Source organism: Hemicordylus capensis, chromosome 5 (genome assembly GCF_027244095.1).
Source record: "Hemicordylus capensis ecotype Gifberg chromosome 5, rHemCap1.1.pri, whole genome shotgun sequence".
Classification (NCBI taxonomy): domain Eukaryota; kingdom Metazoa; phylum Chordata; class Lepidosauria; order Squamata; family Cordylidae; genus Hemicordylus; species Hemicordylus capensis.
Window position 1 is genome coordinate 12,345,369 of NC_069661.1, and position 26,596 is coordinate 12,371,964.

The window sequence follows — 26,596 nt, forward strand, 5'->3', positions numbered from 1 at the left end:
CAGCCATCTCTTATTGCATCAATAGCCTATCAACAAATTCTCATTCCCTACTGGGGATTTCTAGGTTAATAGTAACACTGTTTGGCATTTGACTGGTGTTTCCTTAAAATGTCCTCACATGAGAAATAAGTCCCTCATGGAGAAAAACAGAAAATGCCTCATGGTGGTGTAACAAGTTCTGAAGGGACCCATGTGCAAGAATTGAACACACACACACACACACGCCCCTTAAATAATTTACTCATCGGGGTCAATAGATAAATAAAAAAGTTTAATCATTCCTGGCTGGGCAGAAAGCTCTGAAATTTCACCCAGTGTTCCTCCATAATAATAGCATTAAGTAGTGACACTTTTTTAAAGTGTCACTCATAACTGCTTTGTTTTAAGGCAGAAAGGTACCCAAAAAAGTGTTGGAATTGACTCTGCCCATCATTCAAGCTTCATCTGGAGGAAACTGTCCCTTACCTTCATATGAAAGTTTCATACAAAAGCTGGCCTGTATCTTCGTATCTAACTCCCCATGTTATAACTTCAGAATGGGGAGAAAGTTCTCAATATTCATACGGCAGTAGCACATGATGGTAGCATCAGTTGTGCACACCCTCAAGAAGATCAGCTGACCCACTGATTTTTAAAACATTTCAAAAGAAGTTTTTAGAACTTATTAAAGATTCATTAAAAATAAACAGATGGACTAATCTTCTTGAAGGCATTCACAAGTAATGTATCCTTCATGTAGAGACATCATTTGAAATTTCAGAGCTTTCTGCCCTACTGTTGGAGTAATTAATAGTTTTGAGTTTCGCATTAATCCCTATGGGGAATTATGTTTAAGTCAAATTTCGACGCACCCCTCCAGGGGCAGCCTTTGTGCACTGCACAAATTTCCTCTATTGTAGATCTACCCCTGAGCCCTGATGCCTCACTAAACCAAAAAGGTCCCTTTAAAGAAAATAAAAAAGCAGGAAACAAACACATAAACAGCTCTTAGAGGAGGAAGGGCTGTTATTCCTGTCAGGTGCTAGCATTGCCCCAGCAAATCCCATTCTGTGGAGTCCTCATCCTCTCACTCTTAAGGCTAGTTGGTGGGTTGGTGAGGAGGAGAACAACCATTGGGTGGCACTCCTGCCAATCACACACCTTTACCTGCCTCTAAGCTGAATTAATACTACCTGGTCCATGTATTTTTCTATATCAGTGGCAGACTAATACTTGGGTTGTCTTATCTTAGTTTCTAGGAGTCACATTATGGCTGCCAAGGAGTGTCAGAAGTTTGATGCTGACTGTAAGGTTGCTGTGAATGAAGTGGTGAATATAGAGCTGGGTGTTAGCTACAACTACTTGTCCATGGTAAGTTGGTTTTGGCTGCTTCTCCTGATGAGGGGGATTCTGCACTGCTGGTTTGTTGTCCCTGCTAATTGGATAAAGAAGAACCTTTTAAAATGGTGATTCTCTGGTATTTAGCAAGGGGAGAGCAAGTATCCCTACTCAGCCTCTGTATAGCATTTCTCCAGTAGCTGTTGCTGGTGTTTGCCTTACTTAAGAACATAGGAAGCTGCCATATACCAAGTCAGACCATAGGTCCATCTAGCTCAGTATTGTCTACCCAGACTGGCAGCAGCTTCTCCAAGGTTTCAGGCAGGAATCTCTCTCAGCCCTATCTTGGAGATGCTGCCAGGGAGGGAACTTGGAACCTAGATGCTCTTCCCAGAGTGGCTCCATCTCCTGAGGGGAATAACTTACAGTGCTCACACATCAAGTCTCCCATTCATATACAACCAGGGTGGACCCTGCTTAGCTAAGGGGACAAGTCATGCTTGCTACCATAAGACCAGCTCTCCTTGTTTGGCTTCTGAGCCCTTTGGGGACAGAGAACCATTTGGTTTATTTTTCTGTGTAAACTGAGAACCTTGGTTGAAAAGCAGTATATAAATATTCATAGTAGCGGTTCATCTGGATTCAGTCTAACCTTCTGTTCAGAAGCACAGTAAGTTCTGTAGAGTCTGGTGGCATTTATTTGGGAAGAGGTGTATACCCAACTGTACCCTGGTTGGATAAAAGTGTAGTATGTCTGTAATTACCCCCAGCAGCAATTCCTATGTTGCCTGCTCAAACTGATGCTGTATAGATGAACAGCATAGTGTAGTGGTTAGAGTGTTGGACCAGGACCGGGAATACCCAAGTATGAATCCTCATTCAGGCATGAAATGCACTGGGTGACTCTGGGCCAGTCATGTATCTCTCAACCTAACCTACAACACAGGGTTGTTGTGAGGATAAAAATTACATGTATTCTGAGCTCCTTGGAGGAAGAGCAGGATATAAATGAAGGGATTTTTTAAAAAATTCTTACAAGTCCTAACTTCTAGAGCAGTTGGAAAAATCTCAGCTCAGTAGTTGGCATCTTTACCTTGACTGCTGTGTCAGTATAAATGATTCTTATTGTAAAGACTCCCTTAATACCTTTCTGGGAATCCAGATGCCTCTTGGAATACTAGGGGAGTGAGAGTTCAGCTTTTCTCAGTCATCTAAAGTGCCGCTGGGGGTGATGGGTGTCCTCCAACTACAGCTGCAGAGCCAAGGTTGCTTGTCCTTGACCTAAATGGTGTCCTACACTCCTGTTGTTGTATGCAAAGGATAGAAGTTATTGGGGATAATGATCATGGCTTCTATGAGAAGGAAAAGTACTCAGAATAGTGCTACTGAAGTTAGGACAAGCTAGGGAAGGCACAATTTCCCATTCTAACTTCAATGGGGCTACTTTGAGGGCAGGGGTGTAGCTATAATTGAGCAGATGGGTTCAAAGAACCCGGGGCCCCCAGATCCACCCTCCCTATTTCTTACTCCAAGGGTCCGCCAGGGAGAGGGGTGAACAGGGCTCCCCTCTCCCCTAGCTACAACCCTGCTTGAGTGTGTTTGCTTGTGTATGCAGACACACACGTGGGATTGATTTATTTGCTACCTTTATATCTGAAAAGCTCAGAGCAGCTTACAGCATTCTTTATTAATTGATCATCCTGTCCCAAAAGGGCTCCCCTGTTGGTTTGGTGGGTGGGGTTTTTTTAAAAAATCAAACAAAAGTTTAAAGCAGAGGATGTTGCGGGGTGTGGGGGAGCTGTCAGAGGGAAGGGTCCAGAAAGTACTTGGTCCTCCTCATCCCAACAGAGAGACCTTGTTTCTTGCCTCACCATCTGCTGCAGCCTGATGACCTGTAGAGGAGGACTTGGTCCTTTGCAGAGCAGAGGGGCCAAATGATGGCTGTTCCTCCTTGTTGGAGAAGGAGTTCAAGTGCATTGACCTTTTGCACCAACTATCTGAATGACCACTCGGGGCACTGGGAGTAGAGGTAGCCAGTGAGGGTCTCCTTACCTGTCCCTGCTTTGCTTCTGCTCTATGACCCTTGCCTTGACTCCTCAGGTACTTCCTGTAGTGAGCCAGTTCTACTTCCTAAGAGCAGATGGGAGTATCTCTCTCGCTCTCACTCTCCCCGTCCTATTCACTATGTAGCTCATAGTTAGGAAAGGTCTTTCCTATCTCAAATGTACTTAACCTAATAAATCTTATTTATTTTATACTGCACTACAATCTCTATGCTTGTTCTTGACTTACTGTAACAATAAGGCTCTGCACTACTTCGTAACTGGAGTGGGCAGCTTCCACTTGGTGCTTTGCCAAACAATCGCAAATTACAACACTCTTCAGGCCAATGGAGGGGCCTCATTGCTTTCCTTGCCCGGATAATTCCAGGGTTATTGCTGATCATAAACTATAGCTGGATTAAAGGTAGCAAAGTGAATCTGCGGGTTCATGTTCAGCAGAGCTATGCCAGGTCATGAGGAGTTTAATTTCTGCTTCAAAACAGTTCCCGGAGGTGTTATTCTGTGACGCTTTTAATGGGTTCTTTGCAGATAAAATCTGTATTCAAGCTGACTTGGACTCCACTATTTCTTCAGGGTCTGTAGAGGAGGTGTCAAGCAATCCCTTTTGCAGTATTGGATTGCTTCTGTTTCAATCTGTGATTCCTGAGGGTGTGGACAAGCTGTTTGGGGCCACTTGTTCTCTGGATCCTTGCCCAACTTGGCTGCTTCTATCTAGCAGGGAGATTGTTGGAGATGGCCTAGTATAAATGCATCACTGAGGGAGGGTACGATGCCTCCGACTCAGAGGTGGGTCTTCTCTATAGCCACTCCTGGAGTGTGGAATGCACTCTTTACAGAAATCCGTAATCTGAATTCTTTATTGGCCTTCAGGAGAGCCCTTAAAACCTATATATTTGGCTTGGCCTTCTGGGGTTTTTAAATAGTTGTAAATGGTTTTACTACCTCATTTTTCAGGGTTTTTAAATTGTTCTGATTGTTTAATTGATGTTTTAATTGTTAGTAGTTCTATTATTTCTGTTTTAATTGTAAACTGCCCTGAGCCATTCTGGAAGGGTGGTATAAAAATTGAATGAATAAATAAATGATGAATATTCATATACTGCTTTTCAACAAAAAGTTCCCAAAGAGGTTTACACGGATAAATAAAATGGCTCCCTGTCCCCAAAGGGCTTGCAATCATGAAAAGAAACATAAGGCAGTTACCAGTTACAGCCACTGGAGGGATGCTGTGCTGGGGATGGATAGGGCCAGTTGCTCTCCCCCTGCTAAATAAAGAGAATTGCCACTTTTAAAAAGTGTCTCTCTTTGGATGGGAGCTAGGTGGCCAGATTTGGCTTTTAAAAAGCCAAATTCTGGCTTACGGCCCATTTGACCCATGAGTATACCCCTTAGGTTCTGGCAACTCTGGATGGGAGACTACATGTGAGCACTATCTACTGTAAGATATTCTGCTTAGGGAAGAGGTTCTCAAACCTTTTGATACAGTGACCCCCTTAAAATGCTACATGACTCCCACCTTTTAAAACCTACTGGTTGACATCCTGACTAATGATGTGTAGACCAGAAACAGGTTACCAAGGGTCAAGCAACCTGTTTCCAGTCTAGCAAGGCACTCTTGGAGCTCAGGCAAGCTTCGAAAAAGTATTTGTGCAACTGCTGAAAACTCTGATTTTGACACAACTGAGGAACAGGAGTCGCTATTTTCATGGCTTTCTCAATTATCTGTACTCCACTTGCACACTAATCCAAAATCCAGGAAGAGACACTGCTGAACATAAAGCTAAGAGCTGCTCCGACTTCTCTAAGGCATTGGGAGGTGGACAGGAGCTGCAAGCCACCTGGGCCCTCTGTTGCTCACAAGGCCAAGGGCAGCACAGCAAGAGCACTTCTACTCCCTAGATGAGCTCTAGCATGTGTCTCCTGGGAGGGAGTTCTCTCCAGTCCTGTCAGCCACCTGGGTCCTCTGCTGTTCACAAAGCCAAGGTATCACTGCTGTGCCTGCCCTTAGCTCTGTGAGTGGCAGAGAAGCCCAATAGTGGTTGGCATCTGTCTCTGCCTCCCAGCATCCCTGACTGCCTCCACACCTTGGAAACATTGGGTAAGGCCCCTGCCCTCCTGACAGCTCCTCCTTGACTCATTTGTGTTGGGAATTCTCTCTGGTAAGAGATATCCTTCTATTGCAGCAAAGTGCGCAGAGGCAAAACACAGCGGATTCTGCTTAGGCATGCGTGTATGCTGAGAGTAAAATAACTTGGAGCCAGTTATAGTTACAAGTCAATATAAGGAGTCTTTATTAGTGAACTCCATTCTAGATAGTAAAGTGGAGAGATAGGATCTCTAATCTAGCTAGCTAGCTGGATGCAGAGGGATGGGGTCTGCATCTCTGCACACATGGTGCAGGGTGAGAGAAGCATGGGCGTTGCAAGGGAGAAGAAATGGAAAGAGAGAAAGGAGGAAGTGGCAAGGCAGGCAGGAAGGAAGGAAGTCCCTGAGTAGCAATCTACATACCAAAGAGATAGTGTCAGAGCAGTAGAGAAGGGATGACCAGTGTCTTGACCCCTCTAGCCCTCTGACTCACTAGTCTGTCCCCCTCTGTCACTGAGACATGAGTCAGTGCAGAGTCCTTCACTTCCAACAGTTTGAGACCCCCCCTCCACTAGTCCCAACCCCCCTAGTTTGAGAACCCCTGGTGTAGATATTTGGCTAGATGAACCAATAGTCTGACTTTGTATAAGTCAGCTTCCTATGTCCCCCCTGTATTATATCTTGGAATATTCTACTTGGGGTGGCTAGAATAATAAGATGCTCGAGCTCTTGTGGTCCTGGCGGGGTCAGAGGGAAATGTAAGATACAGCTTTCTTTAATTTTGTAGCACTGTTGCATGATGTTTCACACTTCTAACCAGTTTCTTAGGGCGTTGGAACCCTGGATGTGGGGTGACCAAATAACTACTGTGGCTTAAGTAACAAACAAGTGCAAACATTTGGAATGGATTTTCTTTGAGATAACAGAAAGAAGACCTTGACATGTAGGTGTTGGAGAAAGCCCAGACTTGGTCAGTTGGCTATAGCCACCTGCAGTCCAGCAAGTAGAGGAGCCCAGCAAAGTTGGGAGATTGAATCATTCCTTTTAGCAATGCATGTTGGCTTAAGGCCTCCTCTGACTTTGATATGCTTTTGTGCTCCCCTCTGTTTTCCCCACCCTAGTCTTGCCACTTTGACCGTGATGACATTGCCTTGGACCACATGGCCAAGTTCCTGAAGAAGAAGTCCCAGGACTCATGGGAGCATGCAGAGAAGCTCCTCAAGTACCAGAACAAGCGTGGGGGTCATGTTGTGCTGCAGGACATCCAAGTAGGTGACATGGAGACCTCCTAGACTGGAGGTAGGCCACCTTGTGTCTCCAGCTGCTGAACCACAGCTTGCCCCACCCCCAGCTGCAACCTCTTGTGGCTGGGCATGATGGGAGTTGCAGTTCAACATATGGGGAGTCAAGGTTGCCTACCACCGTCCTAGCCCATACTTCAGACAAGAGCCCGTGTGGTATATTAAAGTGCTGGACTGGGGAGACATGAGTTCAAATCCCTGCTCACTGCTCAGATTGCCTTGGGGCACTTGCTCCCTTCAGGTGTATCATTCACTCACTCACTCACTCACTCATACAATTTCTATACCTCCCTTCCAAAAATGGCTCAGGGCGCTTTACAAAGAGAAATAATAAATAAATAAGATCAGATGGTTCCCTGTCCCCAAAGGGCTCACAATCTAAAAAGAAACATGAGATACACACCAGCAACAGTCACTGGAAGTACTGTGCTGGGGGTGGATAGGGCCAGTTACACTCCCTCTGCTAAATAAAGAGAATCACCACATTAAAAGGTGCCTCTTTGCCAAGTTAGCAGGGATATCCTACCTCACAGGGTAGTTGTAAGTATAAAAGTGGGGAGGAGGAACCATGTATGCTGCTGTGGGCTCTTTGTGGGAAGCATGGGATATAAAGTAACTCTTGAGGCTCCTTGTAGATCTAGTCTCTAAATCTTTCTTCCTGCACAGAAGCCAGGGCAGGACGAGTGGGATGGAAGCTTGGATGCCCTGGAGAAGGTCCTCCATGTGGATGCAGAGGTGAACCAGGTCCTGCTATATATGCATGTGCTGGCAACAGAGAAGGGAGACCCCCATGTGAGTTTTAATTCTGAGAATGTTACAATAGGATTCCAATGAGAACAAACATTCAAAAACTGCCTGAGAAACAGTCACGTCAAAGGACAGCTAGCTGCAAATTCACAATCTGAATGCAAAATGGCTCAGGGCTGTAAGCCAATAGCTGATGGAGCCTCCTATAACTTGAGCTAGTCCTTAGGAATAGCTGATGCTGTCAGCAGTCACAGTGGCTCAATGCATATCCCTTATAAGCCTATCCTTGTTGAGTTTTCTCAAAGGCTAGCTCAACCCTAGCCCTTAACCTTTGTAATTTTTAGCTATGGTTGTGTTTGACCCTCCAGCTGTGTGACTTCCTGGCATCGGAATACCTTGAGCAGCAAGCAAAGGCCATTGAGTTGCTGAGAAACCACCTCACCAGCCTGAAGCACCTGAGCAAGCCCCAGAGGGCCATGGGGGAGTATCTGTTTGAAAAGCTTGTCCTGGGGGGAAGCAGCTGAACCCCATCACTGAAATATTGTATGGGATACATGTTGTGAGGAATAAATGAGAATGTTGGCACCTGGGACTTGCACTGTTACCTCTGGTTCTCAAGGGGTTCCAAGAGTACCATATACAAAGACTGGCTCCAGACACCACGTCTCTATGCCTGGGTACATGCTATGTATCTCTTCAGAGGGAGAACAGCTCCAGTTAAGAGTTGGTCCATAACTACCGTATGTGCCACACTGGATGCAATCTCCATGTTATGAGGTCCTGCCATGAAGGACAAGTGGACTTCTCTGTTCCATTGATCTGCGTTCACAGGCGGATTGCCACATAGGCAAAGTAGGCACTTGCCTACAGTGGCAAATTTCAAGGGGTGGCAAATCGGCCCAGGTGAGATAGCTTGCGAGGCAGCTTAGAGGATAGGGCGACTGGGGAGACCATGGCAGGGCCACTTGGTATAATAGGCTGGCAGCTGCTGAGACTGCTAAGGCTGGTTGGGTCACTGCTACCACTCCTGAAGCCCCTGAGCAGCAACAGCTAAGCGCAGGTCAGGATTGGATAAGGAGCCAGAGCTCCACCTCTCCTCTGGCAACAGTGAGGAGGCAGTAGCAGCATGAGGAGATGACAGGCTGGGAGGGAAGAGAGAACATAGGAAGCTGCCATAGACTGAGTCAGACCCTTGGTCTATCTAGCTCAGTATTGTCTTCACAGACTGGCAGCAGCTTCTCCAAGGTTGCAGCCCGGAATCTCTCTCAGCCCCATCTTGGACATGCCAGGGAGGGAACATGAAACCTTCCGCTCTTCCTAGAGTGGCTCCATCCCCAAAGGGGAATATCTTACAGTGCTCACATGTGGTCTCCCATTCATATGCAACCAGGGTGGACCCTGCTTAGCTAAGGGGACAAGTCATGCTTGCTACCACAAGACCAGCTCTTCTCTCTCAAGAGGAGAGCTGACTCAAGAGGTTCCACTCTGTCTCCAGGCAGCTAGCTTGAAGAGGGAGAGGGATGCAATCCCTGGGCTATGCTTCTCCTGCACATCCTTCTACACACACCAAGAGACAAACTTCAGCTTGGACACAGTCAGGGGCTCTGTGAATCTCCCCAGATCTGCTCTGTGTGGGCCAAAAGGAGTTGGGAGTGCCCCTGAAATTAAAGGGAGTCACTTTGTGGAGGGAGAAGGTCCGAGGGCTTTGTGTGCTTCTCAACCCCAACCCTCATCCCTTTATAGACTTGCAGCTTGATCCATGCATAGGAAATCCATGGGGCAGGGGAAAGAAAGAGGCTCCGATCTGTGCCTGTCTTCTCCTAATAGTCTGATCACAGATGAAAGAGTGAGAGCCGCACATTCTGAGACAGCAAGCGTGCTTGCTAAGCAAGGAACAAAGCCGTTGCTACAGTTACTGCTGCTCTTCTCCACTTGAGAAGCCATAACCACACTCCTTGAATACCAGGATACAACCACCCAAGTATTGGCCTGTTACTGATACAGAAGGATGTATGGACCAGCTGGTATTAATACAGTTTGGAGGCGGGTAAAGATGTGATAGGCAGGATGGCCACCCAATGGCTTCTCCAGTGCACCAGAATCTGCATGCTGAGTGTGAGGCTGCCATTAATGAAATAGCAAATGTGGGGCTGTGTGTTAGCTATGCCTGCTTGGACATGGTAAGTTGCCTTTGGTCACTCTTCTGCTGTTGAATGTGGTGATGTGAATTCCATCTAAATCAGAATTGCTGCTGAGTCTGATGTAGTGCTTATTCAGAAAGAGGTGTATTCTGGACTCGTGCTCCACCCTAGTTGAGAAAAAGGGTAATCTGTCTAATAATCCCCAGCAGTGATTCTATGGGGTTTGCTCAAACTGATGTGGTCCAGATGTGCTTCCTCCTAGAGCAGTTGTGGAGAGGGCTGGACTGAATCGCTAGCCTGTCGTTCTCTGAACTGCTGAGTCAATAGAAGCCATTCTGGTTGTAAAGATTTGCTTAATACCTCATTGGGTGACGATGTTCCTAGACTGTGCTTTACAAAAGAGCTAGTGTGGTATAGTGGTTACTGAGTTGGATTGGGGATTCTTGGGTTCTAATTCTGCTCTGCCACCAGTGATGACTCCAAGGGGGAGTGGGTGCTCTCCCCAAAATATTTCCTGCTCTTCCATCCACCACCAGGCTGCAATTTTAGGGCAAAATGTCAGACAAAACAGTCAAATAGCTTGAATTACTTTAAAGGTCTTTGTTAATTAAAGCTTTGTTCATTCACTTCTCTACTACAGAACAAGCAGCAGACATTAGTGCAGATATGTAGTGTTGGGGGTTGTAATTTTTATCTCCCAGTTAATTATCAGAGCACTAAAGAAGCTTTCCCCTCCAGTTACAGAGCAGAATGCAAACTCTGGTTGTAGCAGCTATTTAGAGAAGACACATGGAGATTCTTGTAGAATTAAATATTATTGGTGAAGTACACTTTGGATAGGAAAGACCTAATCCTAATCTAAAGGACTGCATAATGAATAGGTAGGGAGAGAGAGATTTTTCCATCTGTTCTGTATGAGGAAAGGAAGGGATTCTGACTCGGCACACGAAATACCTTCAGAGTCATATCAGGGGCCATAGAGTAGAGATAGAACAGCTAGGGAGACACTTACTCATTACCTCTTGCATTTAATTATTTTTTTGCATTTAAAAATTTTTATTGGCTTTTACAATAACTTTACAGTCAAATTACATTCATTTATTTGATTAAGTAAATATTGACTTCCCGCTTACCTGTCTGTGCGGTTCATGTTAATTATACATATAAACCATTGCTATACTAATTCAAAACATACATACTCCACATTACTACTCGATTTTACCCAACTCAACCTGCTGTTAGTACTATATTTCAAACCCTGCTGAAAGGTCCATATTAGAAAAATAGTTCTTTAAGTAAAATAAAAGTGGTTCCCAATCTTCTTTGAAACATTCCAAATTTTCATCCCTTATAAGTGCTGTAAGCTTTGCCATCTCAGCATATTCCAAAATTTTTATCAACCAGTCTTCTTTTGAGGGCATTTTATTGTCTTTCCATTTCTGCGCATATACTATTCTAGCAGCCGTGGTTGCATATATTAAAAAAAATAAATTTATTCTGGAGAACTCTCCTTGAGTTCTTCCCAGCAGGAAGGATTCTGGCCTCTTAGGAAATGTCACTTTAAAAAAAATTTTCAGCTCATTATATATCATTTCCCAAAAGGATAGGGATTCTGACTTGGCGCACGAAATACCTTCAGGGTCATAGAGTAGAGACAGATAGAACAGCTAGGGAGCCCCTTACTCATTATCTTTACTCCCATGCCCCTAGTGGTCATTAGGATAGTTGGCACAAAAGGTCAATGCACTGGAACTCCAACAGGTAGGAGACTCCTCCAGCCTGGAGTCAGGCCAACCCCTTTGTTGTGCAGGAACTGGGCTGGGTGAAACCATGTGTGCAGCAGGGTGCAGGGTCATCTCCCCCTGCAGATTTCACTTGGCCAGGCCTAGTACTTAACTCACTCCCCACCCCAGTCATTCCTGCCATATGGCCTTGCACAGGAAGAGAAATCTAGCTTGGGAAGCCATCTGGAAGGTTTGGCCTAATCCATAAAGAGTATTTTCAAAGAGGAACCTGACTCATTTTCTGAATAAGTTTGACAATGTCGAGCAAACTTTCCCAATAGGGGAAACTAACAACATTTATTATTATTTATTTACACAGTCAGACAGGTGTTATTGACTGGTTTGTTTTATCCAGACATCGAGTCCTTCCCAAGGACCTGGGATGGCTGAATTTTATCATCAGTATTGTTGCTGTTATTATAGATATCGTCACAGAATATAGGCTGTTCCCAGTAAAGCTGCTTTTTGTAATTGGCTGATGGTGATTTCTGTGGCCCCTGTGGTGTTGAGGTGCTCTTCAAGGTCTTTTGGAACTGCATCCAGGGCGCCAATTCCCACTGGGATTACTTTGGTCTTTTTCTGCCACAGCCTTTCAATTTCAATTTGTAGATCTTTGTATTTTGTTGTTTGTTCTGTTTCTTTTTCTTCTATTCTGCTATCCCCTGGTATTGCTATGTCAATTATTTTAACTTGTTTATCTATCTTCTCGACTACAGTTTTATATCTGGTGTATTGTGTGGCAGATGTTTGTCTGTTTGGAGTCGGAAGTCCCATAATATTTTTACATCTTCATTTTCTACAACTTTTTCAATTTTATGGTCCCACCAATTTTTGGTTACAGGTAGCTTGTAATTTTTTTTGCAGATGTTCCAGTGTATCATCCCTGCTACCTTGTCATGCCGTGGTTTGTAGTCAGTCTGTGCGATCTTTTTACAACAGCTGATTAGGTGGTCCACGGTTTCATCTGCTTCTTTACAAAGGCGGCACTTGCTGTTTGTTGTTGTTGTTTCTACTTTTGCTCTTATTGCATTTGGTTTTAGTGCCTGTTCTTACGCAGCCAGTATTAAACCCTCTGTTTCTTCAAGTTGCCATTCTTAAGCCAGTGCCAGGTCTTGGTGATGTCTGATTTTCCACTTATATTGTGCAAATATGACCATGCAGTGGCTTTTTTCCTTTTTTCTGCTCGGTTCTTGACTTGTTGTTGCTGTTAGTTCAAATTCAATACCACCCTTCCAAAAATGGCTCAGGGTGGTTTACACAAAGATAATAAATAAGATGGAACTCTATCCCTGAAGGGCTCATAATCTAAAAAGAAACATAAGACAGACACCAACAACAGTCACTGGAAGTACAGTGCTGGGGGTGGATAGGGCCAGTTACTCTCCCCCTGCTAAATAAAGAGAATCACCATGTTAAAAGGTTGCCTCTTTGCCAGTTAGCAGGGGTCAAGTTAGCAGGGCTTAATGCATAGCAAAATCTTTGCTGCACTACTAATGTTGTTTGCCATACCTTTGTTCCCCACAAACTAATTGTTCTAGAGTTGCTCCCGTCAGCCATGAAGTTTACTGGGTGACCTTGAGCCACTTGCTTTCTCCTGGCCTAACCTACATCACCGGGTATTTGTGAAGATAAGGTGAAGGCACGGGTGCCATTCCCACCGGACTGCAGGGCAGAAGGCCGGGTGGTGGCAGCCTCTGCTATCTCTGGCCCCCAGCCAATCATGCAGGACGCTGTTGTGCCACTCCCACCCTGCCGCCACCAGCCTACAAGAATTCCCTAGGCAGGCAGCGAGCACCTCAACTGCTGCCTTCTCCCTCCCAAGACAGTGCGGCCAGGTGGGCCGGCTACAGCCCAGCCCCAGTGCAAATGCTCTCCTGCCATCTCAGCCGGGAAGTGCCAGCTCTAGCAATTGCCTTCCTGAGCTGCAGCCAGCATGGGCTCCAGAATGTTTCCTCTGCACCCAGTGTGGGCTCACTGGCAATGCTGGCCATCAGGAGATTGAGAGGCTCTTTCCCTGTCCTGCCAGTTCCGGCCAGGTCTGCTACTCCTTCCCTCCAAGTGTTGATTGAGTGCTTAAACAATACTTGATGAACTGTTTGGTGGGTGGGGCTTGTGAAGGCGTGTCTGCCTCCGCGAAGCTCTCCAGCATGGGAGAATTCCTGCTGCAGAAGGGCAAAGAAAGGAGGCAGAGCAGCCAGCGCTGGCTACAGATACAGAACACTGTGCATGCCCTTTGCCTTGCTTGCCACTGCCTCCTTCATGAGAGAAGCCTTTGCCTGCCTCGTTCTTACTGGATAGCATGGGGCATATGTGAGTTATCCCCCCTTTCTATATTTGGATTGGTTTGCCATAGGGCTTTGATATCGGGCACAGATGTAGGGCAGGGTAGGGGGAATCAATATACTTAATCTGAAGCATACTGATGAATCTGTTGGATTTTAATAACTTCTTAAACTTCAAAGAAGTCCATATAAATGAATGGCATCATGGCAGGAAATTACAAAAGCTTCTGGTACTGACGCCCTCACCCCCAACCAGGAATCTGCCTTTACCTTCACAAAGAGTAAAGTACTCAACCTTTCTGCCCAATCCTTTCAATCTCCTGGAATGGCTTGGCCTAGAGCTTTGATATCTGGCACAGATGTAGGACAGGAAGGGAGGGCTCTGTATATTTAAACTGAAGCAGATCAGTCAATCCGTTGATTTTTTAATATATATTTATACAGTGGGAATTGTGTGCTCAAGAATGCTGTGTGAAACCATGGAGAGAGTGTGATGCTTATTTTTCAAGCACCCCCACCCCCCAAAGCCCCCTAGATCCAGACTCCAAAATTACCTGGCTAAACCTCTGGGCCAAAGAAGAACAAAGTGTCCTATCCTGAGCTCCTTGGAGGAAGTGTAGGCTATAAACATTGCAAACAATTCTTGGGGCTTCTTGCAGATGACCCTTGGCACTTGTACATCTCATCTCTTAATCTCGCTTCCTGCACAGAAGCCACTGCAGGAGGAGTGGGAGAACGGCCTGGATGCCCTGGGGAGGGTTCTGGAGGTGGCCAAGGAGGTGAACCGGGCCTTGCTGGATCTGCACACGCTGGCAACAAAGTGGGGAGACCCCCCCCCATGTGAGTCTTAACTCTAAAAATCTATAATATGGCTCCAAGGATAGCTTGAGAGAGATTCATACTGAAGAAGAGTTAGCTGCAAATTCACAACCTGGAGGTGAGAGATCTCAGTAAGCCACTAATTAATGGCCTGTCCTATAACTTGAGCTAGTTTCTAGGATCTGCTGATGCTGTCAGCTGGCACAGTGGATCAACACCATGTTTCTTCATAAGCTTATCCATGACAAGCATTATCAAAGACAAGCTTAATCGTAACCCTTCATCTCTGTCACTTTTAGCTGTAGTTGTCTTTGACCCCTCAGCTGGGTGACTTCCTGGAGTCAGAATACCTGGAGGAGCTGGTGAAGGCCATCAAGCAGCTGGGAAACCACTTCACCAATCTGGGGGACCTGGGAGTGCCCCAGAGCGGCATGGGGGAGTACCTCTTTGACAAGCTGACCTTGAGGGAGAGCAGCTGGATCCCATCCCTGAAACACTGCAGGGTGTGTGTGCACTGCCAAAAAATAAATGAGAATGCTGGCATGTAAGGTTTATACTGTTGTCTCTGGTTCTCAAAGGGGTCCAAGAGCACCATATACAAAGACTGGCTACATCCAGCATTTTGCTATACAAGAGGTCACACCATAGCTCCTCTCTAAAGGGACAGCCACACAGTCTGACCACACCAGCGAGCCTTGATGGCTGCAATCTCCATGTTCTGAAGCCATGTGGTCAAGGATAAATGGATTTTCCTGTTCCACTGACCTTCTGCATTCTCCTTCTCCTAAACTGGAGCGTGCTCATATTGGCTTGTTTCAGCTCATTAGCATCCTGGTAGAAAATGCCAGAGTTAATGGGAAAATGTGGCAAAAGGCAATCTTGTGCACTCCTATATGACCACAGAAAGAAAGCAATCTTTACTAATGTGCTCTTGTACATCACCCACTATTTTGCTACACATTTACATAATCACATCCACAGATGGGCAAGCCTTCCTGGCACTGCTTGTAAACTAATAGATATTTATATTTGCTGTTGGAAGCAAGGGGAAGAGCCTACTTTCTGTTGTAGTTATGTAAGGCAGTAGGGAGGGATGAGATGATGTGGGGGAGGGATGATTATTATTATTATTATTTTGCTGGCTCAGCAACCTGAACTGGAGAAAATGAGAGGCTGTAATAACTGCCTTGATATTGCAGGGGAGCATTAAATCAGTCAAGCTCCTATTCCAAGCTAGGGATTGACCAACTTTAGCAACAGCTCTAGGTATGCTTATGTTGCATTGCCCTTCCTGTGTGCAAGGCTTTTGCAAGTTAAACACTCTTTGTAAAAGCCTCTGTGGATGAATCCTTTTGCAACTGTCTGACCATACTTGGAACTCTAAATATTTCCACATTTTGGAGGTGTATCTTAGTCTTTCCCTGTAGAAAGGGACAGGGGCTGAAGCTGAAGCCGGGTAAGGCTGTGCATTGCCAGTCCCTGCCACTTGTGGGTGGGGCTGCAATTCAATGGTAGTGTGTCTGCTTCACATGCAGAAGGTCCCAATTTCAATCCCTGGCACCTCTAGATCAGGGATACTCAATCCTGGGTCCCCAGATATGATTGGACTTCAGCTCCCATAATCCCCTGCCCCAATGGCCTTTGGTTGGGGATTATGGGAGTTGAAGTCCAATAACATCTGGGGACCCAACGTTGAGAATCTCTGCTCTAGATCAGGCCTGCTCAACTTAGCCCCCCCACCATAGCGAAACTGGAGGTGAAGGGACCTCTGGTTTTTAAACACTGAGTGAGCTCCCTTCTCCTAAGGGTGCAGCATCTGTCTTGCTTTTAGCCTGGCAGTTCAATAACTCTAACAAACCTTTCTTGCCTGCAAACTTGCAAGCAATAGTCCTGTGCCTTGAAGCGTGGCCTGCTTAAAATCAGTCAAGCAGCGGAAGTGTTTACCATCCCTTGAACAGGTGTCAGAATCAAATAAATAGAAGCACAGGTTTGGGGGTTTGGCCATTCTGTGTACCCCTCTTGTCCTTTGGCCTTGCACTGGGTGGCCATCTCTCTTCCTGGAAGGAAGACCAAATGATTGATGGGAATGCAACTCTCCCCATCTCTATACTAGGCAAGCTTTAGCTCTTGTATTCCAGCTGCCTGTCACATCCAAGAGCCTGACAGAGAAAAAAAAAAGAATGCTGTCTTATGAAGTTTATCCCAAGCATTGAGTCTCCTTTATTGGCCTTAAGCAATTTATCCCTTCCTTAGCAATGTGCCTTTTGCCACTTGCTATTCCTCCAAGTGGCCAATAGAATAATTCCATTGAGCTGCTTGAGAACCAGAATTCCTTCTGCACCAATTTGGGCTTTCTACAGCTAACCTCACCCACAGTATGCTCCTTCTTTTCCCCTTCTTTGCTACACACCCCATCCACCGCTCCTTCCAATTTCCACAGGTCTTGGTCCTCTCCCCTTACCCCACCTAATAATAAAGGTTCTCTAGATTCCCTGTTTCTCTGTGCTGGTAGCTGTGTTGGTGTGGTGGTTGTTTCAATTGTGTGTGATGTTGGATGCCCTGTGCATTTTTAAAGAAAAGGCAAAATTTTAAAGGACAGGCATACAGTACGCTTCCCCTCTTTTTCCTCTTTCACAAGGACTGATTCTCCCCCCCCCCCTTTTGCTGCCTCAGCATTCCTCCTGCCTTCCCTGCATTGTCAAATATTTGCACTTATTAAAGGCGGGCAAGCTTTGATTTATGGAACCATAACTTTAGTGAGCGTCTTTCAAAAAGCATCAGTAGGGATAACACTGAAGAGCAGAATAGGATACTCTACTTCTTCACGGGGAAGTAGAATAGATATATCAAATAATTATTCCTCCTGGCCACTCTTGTGCAGCATTAAAAATGCAGAAGTCTATTTATTCCATGAAACTGTAGGCATGTCGAACCTTGCATATACACACCTTTTCTATGAATATTTCCCTACAGGGGGCTTTTCAGAGTAGACTATGAATGTGAAACAACCACAGCTTAGGAGTCTTGCCTATTTTTTTGTTCTTTGCAAGGATTTAGGAACATAGGAAGCTGCCATATACTGAATCAGACCATAGGTCTGCCTCACTCAGTATTTTCTACACAGACTGGCAGTGGCTTCTCCAAGGTTGCAAGCAGGAATCTCTCTCAGCCCTATCGTGGAGATGCTGCCAGGGAGGGAACTTGGAACCTTCTGCTCTTCCCAGAATGGCTCCATCTCCTGAGGGGAATATCTCGCAGTGCTCACGCTTCTAGTCTCCCATTCAAATGCAACCAGGGTGGACCCTGCTTAGCTAGGGGACAAGTCATGCTTGCTAGCACAAGACCAGCACTCTTCCTTTAACAGTTCTATACTGTGAGAAACAGATTCATCAAGTGACACCTGCTCCATTGGCATTTCTTTGCTGTAGAACACAAATTGCAGGGCTGTTAGGCAGGGCTGTTCTTAGAGAGCCCTGGTGGGGTGCAGGGCCCCCCTCTAATTAATTCTAATGGGGGTTAAAAGAGCAGAGCCTGGGGTGGCCACCCTGTTTGCCATGCCCTAAGAGGACTAAAGACTGAAGAGATCCCCCAGCCCCACAACTCTGCCTCCTTGTGGCGGTCAAGAGAGCCCACAGGCAGCAATGTGCACGAACCAAGGGTTGTGCACTGGTTTGGCTCCAAACTGATTTGGCACCATGGGAAGGCAAGAAAGGCTCTCTCTCTCTCTCTTTTTAAAGGAGAGCAGGTCCTTATCTTTACTCTTAAGTACTCTTTAACTGTCTCTCATTGCATGAAATTACAGTGAATTTTCAATGAGGTTGTTTGTTAATACACCACTTTTCAGCCAAACCCATTCTCAGTAGTCTGCAAAGAAAAGAAATAAGTCCATCCCAAAGGGCTCCAAATCTAAAAAGAAGCATAAGACGCCAACAAGCACCACTGGTGGGATGCTGCACTAGGGTTGGATAGGGGCAGTTGCTCTCCCTCTGGAAAATATAAGAGAAGCATGATGTGAAGAGGAGCCTCTTGGAGCAGGGCTCTCAGTGCTTGGTCCCAAGATGGTGCTGGAGTCCAGCTTTCATCATTCCTAGCAATGAAGGTGATGGGAGTTGTAGCCTAACCAGGGATGTAGCTAGGGGAGGGGGGGCCTGTGTTCACCCCTCTCACCAGTGGCCCCTTGGAGTGAGGGAGATAATGAAGAAAATATGGAGGGGTGGAGCTGGGGCCCCCTCCCATGCTCACTTATAGCTACAGCCCTGAGCCCAACAACACCTGGGAGACCACTACTTAGGAACATAGGAAGCTGCCATATGGTGAGTCAGACCCTTGGTCTATCTAGCTCAGTATTGTCTTCACAGACGGGCAGCGGCTTCTCCAAGTTTGCAGGCAGGAATCTCTCTCAGCCCTATCTTGGAGTTGCTGTCAGGGAGGGAAATTGGAACCTTCTATCCTAATAAACTATCTAATAAACGGACAATAAGCTCCCTAAATACTGTAAACAGCCAACTAAAACAGTATGAAGATAGAAGGTCAGCAGGGGAAGGGGCACTTCCCAGTGTATTGCACAGAGTGCCACATGTACGACTATTTTCCCCATGGGCAGAAGTCATGGGTGTGTGCTCGGTGCAAGGAGCTCCTGGCTCTCAGGGAACAAATCTGTTCCCTTGAGACCAAGGTGGCGGATCTGGAGAAGCTCAGAGAGACAGAGAGGCATGTGGACGAGACCTTCAGGGATGTGATAGAGGCATCCCACTCCAGGGCTGGTAGCTCCTCTGCTGTCAGGGAGAATGAAGGTCTTGGACAAGGAGGACATCAGTCTGAGGAAGAGGGAAATGCTCCTTTAGAAGGGACCCCTTCCGTGGATGATGAGCCCATATCCTCTAGCATGGGGGATACTCCTCTGGGGGGTGGGGGCCTCCTTGTAGTTGGTGATTCGATCATTAGAGGCTTCCTAGTTCCTTCTTCACGCGTGTGCAGAAGGCTCCCTGCACTTTGCACTCCGCAAGGCAGGGAGCGGGTGGGCCGACGGACGTCTCGCTGCCGCCCGCCCGAGAGCGGTTTCTCCTCCGGTCCGGGCGAGATTTAAGTGGGCTTCAGCGGCAGCAGGGGGCTTCGAGGGGGCGGCAGGGAAGCACCCTGCCGCCCCCCGATTTTTAAAATGAGGAGGAGCAGAGCCATAATTAGTAATAGAAGCGGGCGGCAAGGGATCCTGCCGCCCGGATTTCTTGCAATATTTACGGCGCCAAAGCAGCAAAGGGCGGGAGGGGTAAGTAAAGCCCCCCCCGCCCTTAATGGAACCCCCCACCCCAGCTCCGAACCGCAGCTCCGCGGTCCGGTGCACACCACTACTGCTTGTACTGGTATGATTGGTATATACCAGGGCTGCTCAACTTCGGCCCTCCAGCAGGTGTTGGCCTACAACTCCCATAATCCTGGCTATTGGCCACTGTGGCTGGGGATTATGGGAGTTGTGGTCCAAAAACAGCTGGAGGGCCTAAGTTGAACAGCCCTGGTATATACCATGGAACTTTGGCCTCTGATAGGCTCTGTACTCAATCCTCTAGCCTGTAAACAGTATAAAAGACTCTGGCCAAAAGCCTGAGTGTGTGCTCTTGGAAGAGAGACAACTGGCATGCCGTGATTAATAAAGGCTTGAACCTGATAAATGGTGAGGGCCTCTGCTCATTAAACGAACCCAGAATTCCCAGAATTTTCCCATCAATATCCCCAGTCTAAATCCAATGTTTGATTACTATATTATACCAGGAGTTCCCAACCATGCTGTTGGGCTACAAGCTCCTTTATCCCCAGTCACAACAGCCAAAGGCCATTGTGGTTGGGATGAGTAAATCTGTAGTCCATCAGCATCTGGGGACCAAAGGCTGCCCCCCCCCACACACACACACTATAGTGCAAACATGCATGCAATGAAGCTGTGAATTGCTTTCAGCAAAGGCTGCACTCCCTGTTTCAACCCAACACATGAGCAATCTTCTCCTTTCTCTGCAATCCACAAAGGAGATTAGGAGTTGTTAAAGAACAAAGTCTCCATTCATTGGATGACATTCTGCCAATCACATGCTTATTTGTCTCTAGCATGTATTAATACCACCTGGGCCATCCACTGCCCTAGAGTAAGTAGTTGCGATTGTATACTGTTTCAGGGTCTTTGTTTACTTTCTTAGAGTGCAGCCATGGCTTCTGAGGTGTACCAGAATTTCCATTCAGAGTGTAAGGCTGCTGTGAACCAGCTTATAAAGCTGAAGCTGTGTGTTAGCTGTATCTATTTGTCCATGGTGAGTTGTTCTTGGTTACTGCTTTCAACATGGAAAGATTTTTGGTTTGTGTGTGTCAGCCTGCCTGATAATAAGAACAGCCCTGCTGGATCAGGCCCAAGGTCCATCTAGTCCAGGATTTTGTCTCCCACAGTGACCACCCAAATGTCTCTGGAAAGCCCACAGGCAAGAAGGGAAGGCATGCTTTCTCTCTTGCTGGTTATCCCCTGCAACTGGTAGCCAGAGGTATTGTGTCTCTGAGCCTGGAGATGGTCAACAACCATCAAGACTAGTAGCTATTGATAAACCTGTTCTCCATGAATTTGTCTCTCTTAAAGCCACCCAAGCTGGTGGCCATTGCTGTATCCTGAGGTAGAGAATCCATCAATTATTTATGGGTGGTGTGAAAAAATACTTCCTTTTTTTGGCCCTAAACTTCCTTGCAACCAGTTTCATGGGATGACCCTGGCTCTAGTGTTGTGAGAGAAGGATAGAAATATCTCTGTTTCTATATTATGCATAATTTTGTAGACCTCTACCATGTATCTCTTTAATTGCCTTTTTTCTTAAACTCAATTAGAAAAGTATTTTGTGTATTACTTGAAAGCAGAGTATCTACGACTTCAGTTGGGCTTACTTGAAAATGTTGCACTGGATTGCACATGCAGATAAGTGAGTCAGTAATACTATATTGACCACTAGGCTGTGCTTGGAAGGGGAAAAACCTTGTGGAGTTCAGACTCCGAAGCAGAACCTTTTGTCTGAGTGTTGGTTATTCATGAATTGTCTCTAGGTAGGACTCATCATCTTGTAAGTAGTCCTAAAATCCTGGTTTTCTGAGTGGAGTCCTAGAAGACACTTGATGTTGTGTTCTAGTACATATTGTTCAGAATTATTCTTTGTAACGAAGATAGTTATGTTATAATATACAGGAGTTATAATTAACTCCTATATTTTCAACTATATAGATGATATGGATGGTTACATGCCCATATCATAATTGGAGACATATTTGTAATTCTGTTGTCATTAAACTTTTAGGGGATTGTTATTACAGTATCTATTGGACCTTTTGATTCTCATTGTATTCCGTTCATATAGTAGAAGAGCCTTGAGTCTAGTATATACACAATGTGGTGTGGCCAGAAGGTACTAAAGCACTATCTGCAGAGGTCTCAGTTTAATCCTATGAGATCTGAGGAAATGGGAGTTGAAGGTGTCCCTGATTAGCTTAACTATAGTTAACTATTTTGAGGTAGCCACCTCAAATTTCTCTAAGGATTACTTAGTTATATAGCCCCTGCTAACTTGGCAAAGAGGCACCTCTTAACGTGGTGATTCTCTTTATTTAGCAGGAGAAGAGTAACTGGCCCTATCCACCCCCAGCACAGTATCTCCAGTGACTGTTGCTGGTGTCTACCTTAGGTTTCATTTTAGATTGTGAGCCCTTTGGGGACAGGGCTCCATCTTATCTATTTATTATTTCTCAGTGTAAACCGCCCTGAGCCATTTGGAAGGCGGTATAGAAATCGAATAAATAAATAAGACAGTGGGCCATGAAGTTTCATCGAATGGGCAGACTACAGCAGCCTTAATATAAGCTTTCACTACAAGTGTAGTGAAAATTTAACAAACAGAGCTCATGGGCAAAAGATTCAATTAATATCAGGATAGATTGGGGGGATTTAAGCAGAATTTCTGGAGCTGCTCAGTTGTCCTGATCTCTGTTGACCATTGACCATGTTTTCAGTTGCTCTGGCATGCTCAAGACTGGTCTCTTGTAGATTTTGTGGGAAAGATTGTCATTATCCATTTAACTGGCACAAAAAAAGACATTCCGTGAACCAGTAAGGTTTTGTCAGCAACTGTACCCACCATGATCTTGGTTCACTTTTCATCTTCCTGTTCTCTTCTTCAGTCCTGCCACTTCAACCGTGATGATGTAGCCTTGAGCCATGTGGCCAAGTTCCTGGAGCAGCAGTCCCAGGAAATGAGGGGCCATGCAGCGAAGTTCCTCAAGTACCAGAACAAGCGAGCAGCCCATGGAGTCCTCCAGGCCATCAAGGTAAGCCCAGTGTAGGGCCTGCAGGCTGCGATGCCTGCAATAGTACTGGAGGTGATCTCTCTCCAAATGGTCTACATGTTCATTCCCTGTTCCTTGCATCCAGTGCACCAGTGAGATGATAGCTTTCTTGTTCTTCAGAGGCACTTTTCCTTACTTGAATAAGGCAACCTGGGCTTGTTGGAGAGATGGGAGTATAGGATCAGAACACTATGGTAACTGCTAAAGAACTCTTTCTAGGAAAACTGCCTTCAACTCAAAGTGGCTTAAAGGCTATGTTAATGAGTCTTCAGCACACACAGAAGGATGAAGATGAGCAAGCCCTAAACCAGGGCTGCTCAACTTCGGTCCTCCTGTAGATGTTGACCTACAATTCCCATAATCCCTGGCTATTGGCCACTGTAGCTGAGGATTATTTATGGGAGCTGTAGTTCAAAAACAGCTGGGGGCCCTAAGTTGAGCAGGCCTGCCCTAAATGCTGGATATACCCCTACTGCTCTAAGTTGGGAAGCATTACTAGTGTTTTAAATGGCAAAGCTGGCCTAAACTTTGTAGGAGGATGTCAAGCTCCACCCAGCTGGGGCTGCCACAGCTGGGATCCTGGCCAATGGAAGGAAGTCACACATGTAGCCCATCACTTCCCCCAGCTGCCGCCTTCAGCAGCTGGCCTGACTCCACCCATCCTCTTTCCATTGGTCAGGAATGCAGCCAATGGGTGGAGCTGCGTGAGTGGGGTATATGAGTGAATGCGCCACCACTGGGGAAGGGGGGCAGCGAGAGGGGAGGCTGCCCATGAAGTGAACACAGGCCCACTTTCCCATTGATACGCCCCTGACTTATTGGAACTTTCTGTATTTCACAGTATACTAGCTTTCCACTAAATCTTGAAGTGTGGTTCTTGTCACAGAAGGCAGAGCAGAACGAGTTGGTCAAAAGCCTGGAAACCCTGGACGAAGCCTTGAAGTTGGAGGGGAAGGTGAACCAGATCATGATGAATCTGCACAAGCTGGTGATGGAGAAGGTGGGCCTTTCTGTGAGTCTTCATTAGAGACATCCTTGCCGGGGTTCTCAAGCTTGAGTCCCCGGATCATGTTCCACTACAACGGTCTTCAGCTGGAACGCTTCTCTTTCAGAATGAAACCAAAGTATACCGATTTTCCACTGACTCTTTCAATGTGATTCTTGGCACAGGAGCCAGGGTGGGGCAACTGCCTGGAAACTGTGGAGATGGCTTTGGGGCTGGAGAAAGAGATAGTCCAGAGCCTGCAGTATCTGCGCCGTCTGGCAACAGAGAATGGAGACCCCCGTGTGAGTCTTTGTTAGAAACCTTATGGCACGGGTCCTCCAGCTTGGGTCCCCAGATGATGATGGTCCCCTACAACTGATCTCTTCAGCTGGGACTGAATCTTTCAATGTTACTCTTGGCACAGAAGCCAGAGCGGGACGAGTGGGGCAGCAGCCTGGAAGCCCTGGAGAAGGCCCTGCAGCTGGAGAAGAAGGTGAACATGGCCCTGCTGGATCTGCACAAGCTGGCGATGGAGAAGGGAGACCCTCACGTGAGTCTGCACTAGAAGCATTATGGCAGGAGTTCTCAAACATGGGTCCCTTTCTGCTGCTGGACTACAACTCCCATCATCGCCAGTGGCCACAGGCTGTTGTGGTAGGGGATGATGGGAGTTATAGTTCAGCCTTATTATCTGGGGACCCTCATTTGAGAACCCCTGCACTATGGTATTTAGATGCTTTCCTTTTGGGGTATGTGTGCGTGTGCGAATATAAATACAATGAATACTTATAAACCTCATTTCAACAAAAGGTTCCCAAAGTGGTTTACATAGATATAAATGAATAAAATTGTTCTCTGTCCCGCAAAGGGCTGACAGTCTAAAAAAGAAACATAAGATAGACACCGGCAATAGCCACTGGAGGCATGCTGTGCTGGGGATGGATAGGGCCAGTTGCTCTCCCCCTGCTCAATAAAGAGAATCGCCACTTTTAAAAGGTGCCTCTTTGCTCAGTTAGCAGGGGATAGAGAGTGTGAGTGTGGAACTAATGCATCCATGATGAACTGCATGAAGAACATTGATTTGGATTTGAAAGCTAGTTGGCTTTATCATTCCTCAAGGTGCAAGTCTGGTATGCACAACTATAAACTGAGTGACACTTTTTTTTTGCAGGTCATCATTGGATCTATAACCTAGAAGGGTTATAGATCCATTCTTGCTCTTTCCCATTTGGGCTAACTGCTGTTGCCAGCCAAAAGAGATTAATACATGTATCTTGCTGCTGCCTGTAAACCTGTTCTCACAAGCCCTCTTCAGACATCATACAAAAGGCACTCCATATGCATAGAGTACCTAAAATAGGGTCAGAAGCCCAACCCAAACCCCCACCAGATCTCTGTTGAGGCCCAGCTCACGGTTAGAGTGGTGTTTGTCTGAAGAGGCGAATGCCGCATCCTTGATGATGGCAGCTTGTATGCTCAGCTGTGCCTCTTCAGATAAATGTCATTCCAACTGTGAGTGGGGCACTGGCAGAAATGACTGATGTGCTTCAGTAAAACACCTTTTGTATAACGTTTGACTAGTGTTGGGGCTAGTTCAAATGCAGTACATTTTGTACCACTTATGTCTAACCACTCAGCTGTGTGACTTCCTGGAGTCGGAATACCTGGAGGAGCAGGTGAAGGCCATCAAGCAGCTGGAAGACCACCTCACCAACCTGAGGCACCTGGGAGTACCCCAGAGTGGCATGGGGGAGTACCTTTTTGACAGGCTCACCTTGGGGCTCATCAGCTGAGCCCCCTCAGCTATGTTGTGTGTGGAAAGAGAAAAAAATAAACAGTTGTAAAACAGCATTGTTCTCTGATTGCCTTAACTCTGGCCTGAAATGGGCAAAATGAGCTCATTTTGGCTCCAGCTCCACAAAGCCAGGAAATTAGAACCTAAGGCTGCTGCCTTAACCAAGATGCCATGTGATCGGTAATGATGGTGTGCAATGTCACAAATTGTAAAGGTAAGGTAAAGTGTGCCGTCAAGTTGACTCCTGGCACCCACAGAGCCCTGTGGCTTGTCTTTGGTAGAATATTGGAGGGGTTTACCATTGCCGCCTCCTACACAGTATGAGATGATGCCTTTCAGCATCTTCCTATATCGTTGTTGGCCAATATAGGTGTTTTGCATAGTCTGGGAAACATACCAGCAGGGATTCGAACCAGCAACCTTTGTCTTGTTAATCAAGCATTTCCCGGCTGCGCCACTTACAGTGACATTCTGCTTGCTTACAACTTGGCCTCCATGCACCCACATTTTTCTTGGTCTTTGAGGCTCAAATCAAGATGAGGAGGATAAAGATTTTTGGGATAATAGTGCTCAAAATGCCAATTTCCAGCACTACTTAACTTGCTGTATCTGTAGCAATTCTCTTCAGATCACTTAAAATTAGGTGGATTTGTAGAGTTGGTCCAGTAGATCACACATGCCCAGTTCCGAGTTATTAGAGGTCATATTTATAAGCAATACAATTTTGAGACTTATAAATGTGGAATCTTTTTTCTTTCTTGCTTTATTTATTTACTTTATTTGTTTGTCGGATTTGTACACACACCCCCAAACCTTCATCTCTGGGCGGTTAACAATAACATCAAACAAGTTAAAACTTACATAAAAATCTTAAAACAATTTAGACAATCTAAAAGTCAAAACAGATTAAAACTTGAAA

At 46.0% G+C, this 26,596-nt stretch overlaps 1 protein-coding gene across 4 annotated transcripts; it reads left to right on the forward strand.

Annotated features, from left to right (window-relative positions):
• Positions 1 to 1,088: 1,088 nt before the first annotated feature.
• LOC128328507 (ferritin heavy chain A-like) lies at positions 1,089 to 25,731 on the forward strand. 4 transcript variants are annotated; one of them, XM_053258565.1, is made up of 8 exons: positions 1,091 to 1,350; positions 6,587 to 6,733; positions 7,433 to 7,558; positions 22,733 to 22,879; positions 23,784 to 23,909; positions 24,068 to 24,184; positions 24,307 to 24,432; positions 25,520 to 25,731. In XM_053258565.1, exons 1-8 carry the CDS (start codon positions 1,249 to 1,251, stop codon positions 25,673 to 25,675), a joined length of 1,047 nt encoding a protein of 348 aa, XP_053114540.1. In that variant the 5' UTR covers positions 1,091 to 1,248; the 3' UTR covers positions 25,676 to 25,731. The 4 variants fall into 4 exon arrangements, with proteins under 4 accessions (XP_053114543.1, XP_053114540.1, XP_053114541.1 ...); XM_053258566.1 differs by having other exon boundaries at positions 7,436 to 7,558; XM_053258567.1 differs by having other exon boundaries at positions 1,092 to 1,350; positions 23,784 to 23,897.
• The last annotated feature ends 865 nt before the right edge of the window (positions 25,732 to 26,596 follow it).

Coding starts and splice junctions, on each gene's coding strand:
- LOC128328507 (XM_053258565.1), top strand. CDS start 1,249: ATGGCTGCCAAGGAGTGTCAGAAGTTTGATGCTGACTGTAAGGTTGCT. Junction 23,910..24,067: donor TGGAGAAGGTGGGCCTTTCT/GTGAGTCTTCAT, acceptor TTCTTGGCACAG/GAGCCAGGGTGGGGCAACTG. Junction 24,185..24,306: donor CAGAGAATGGAGACCCCCGT/GTGAGTCTTTGT, acceptor CTCTTGGCACAG/AAGCCAGAGCGGGACGAGTG.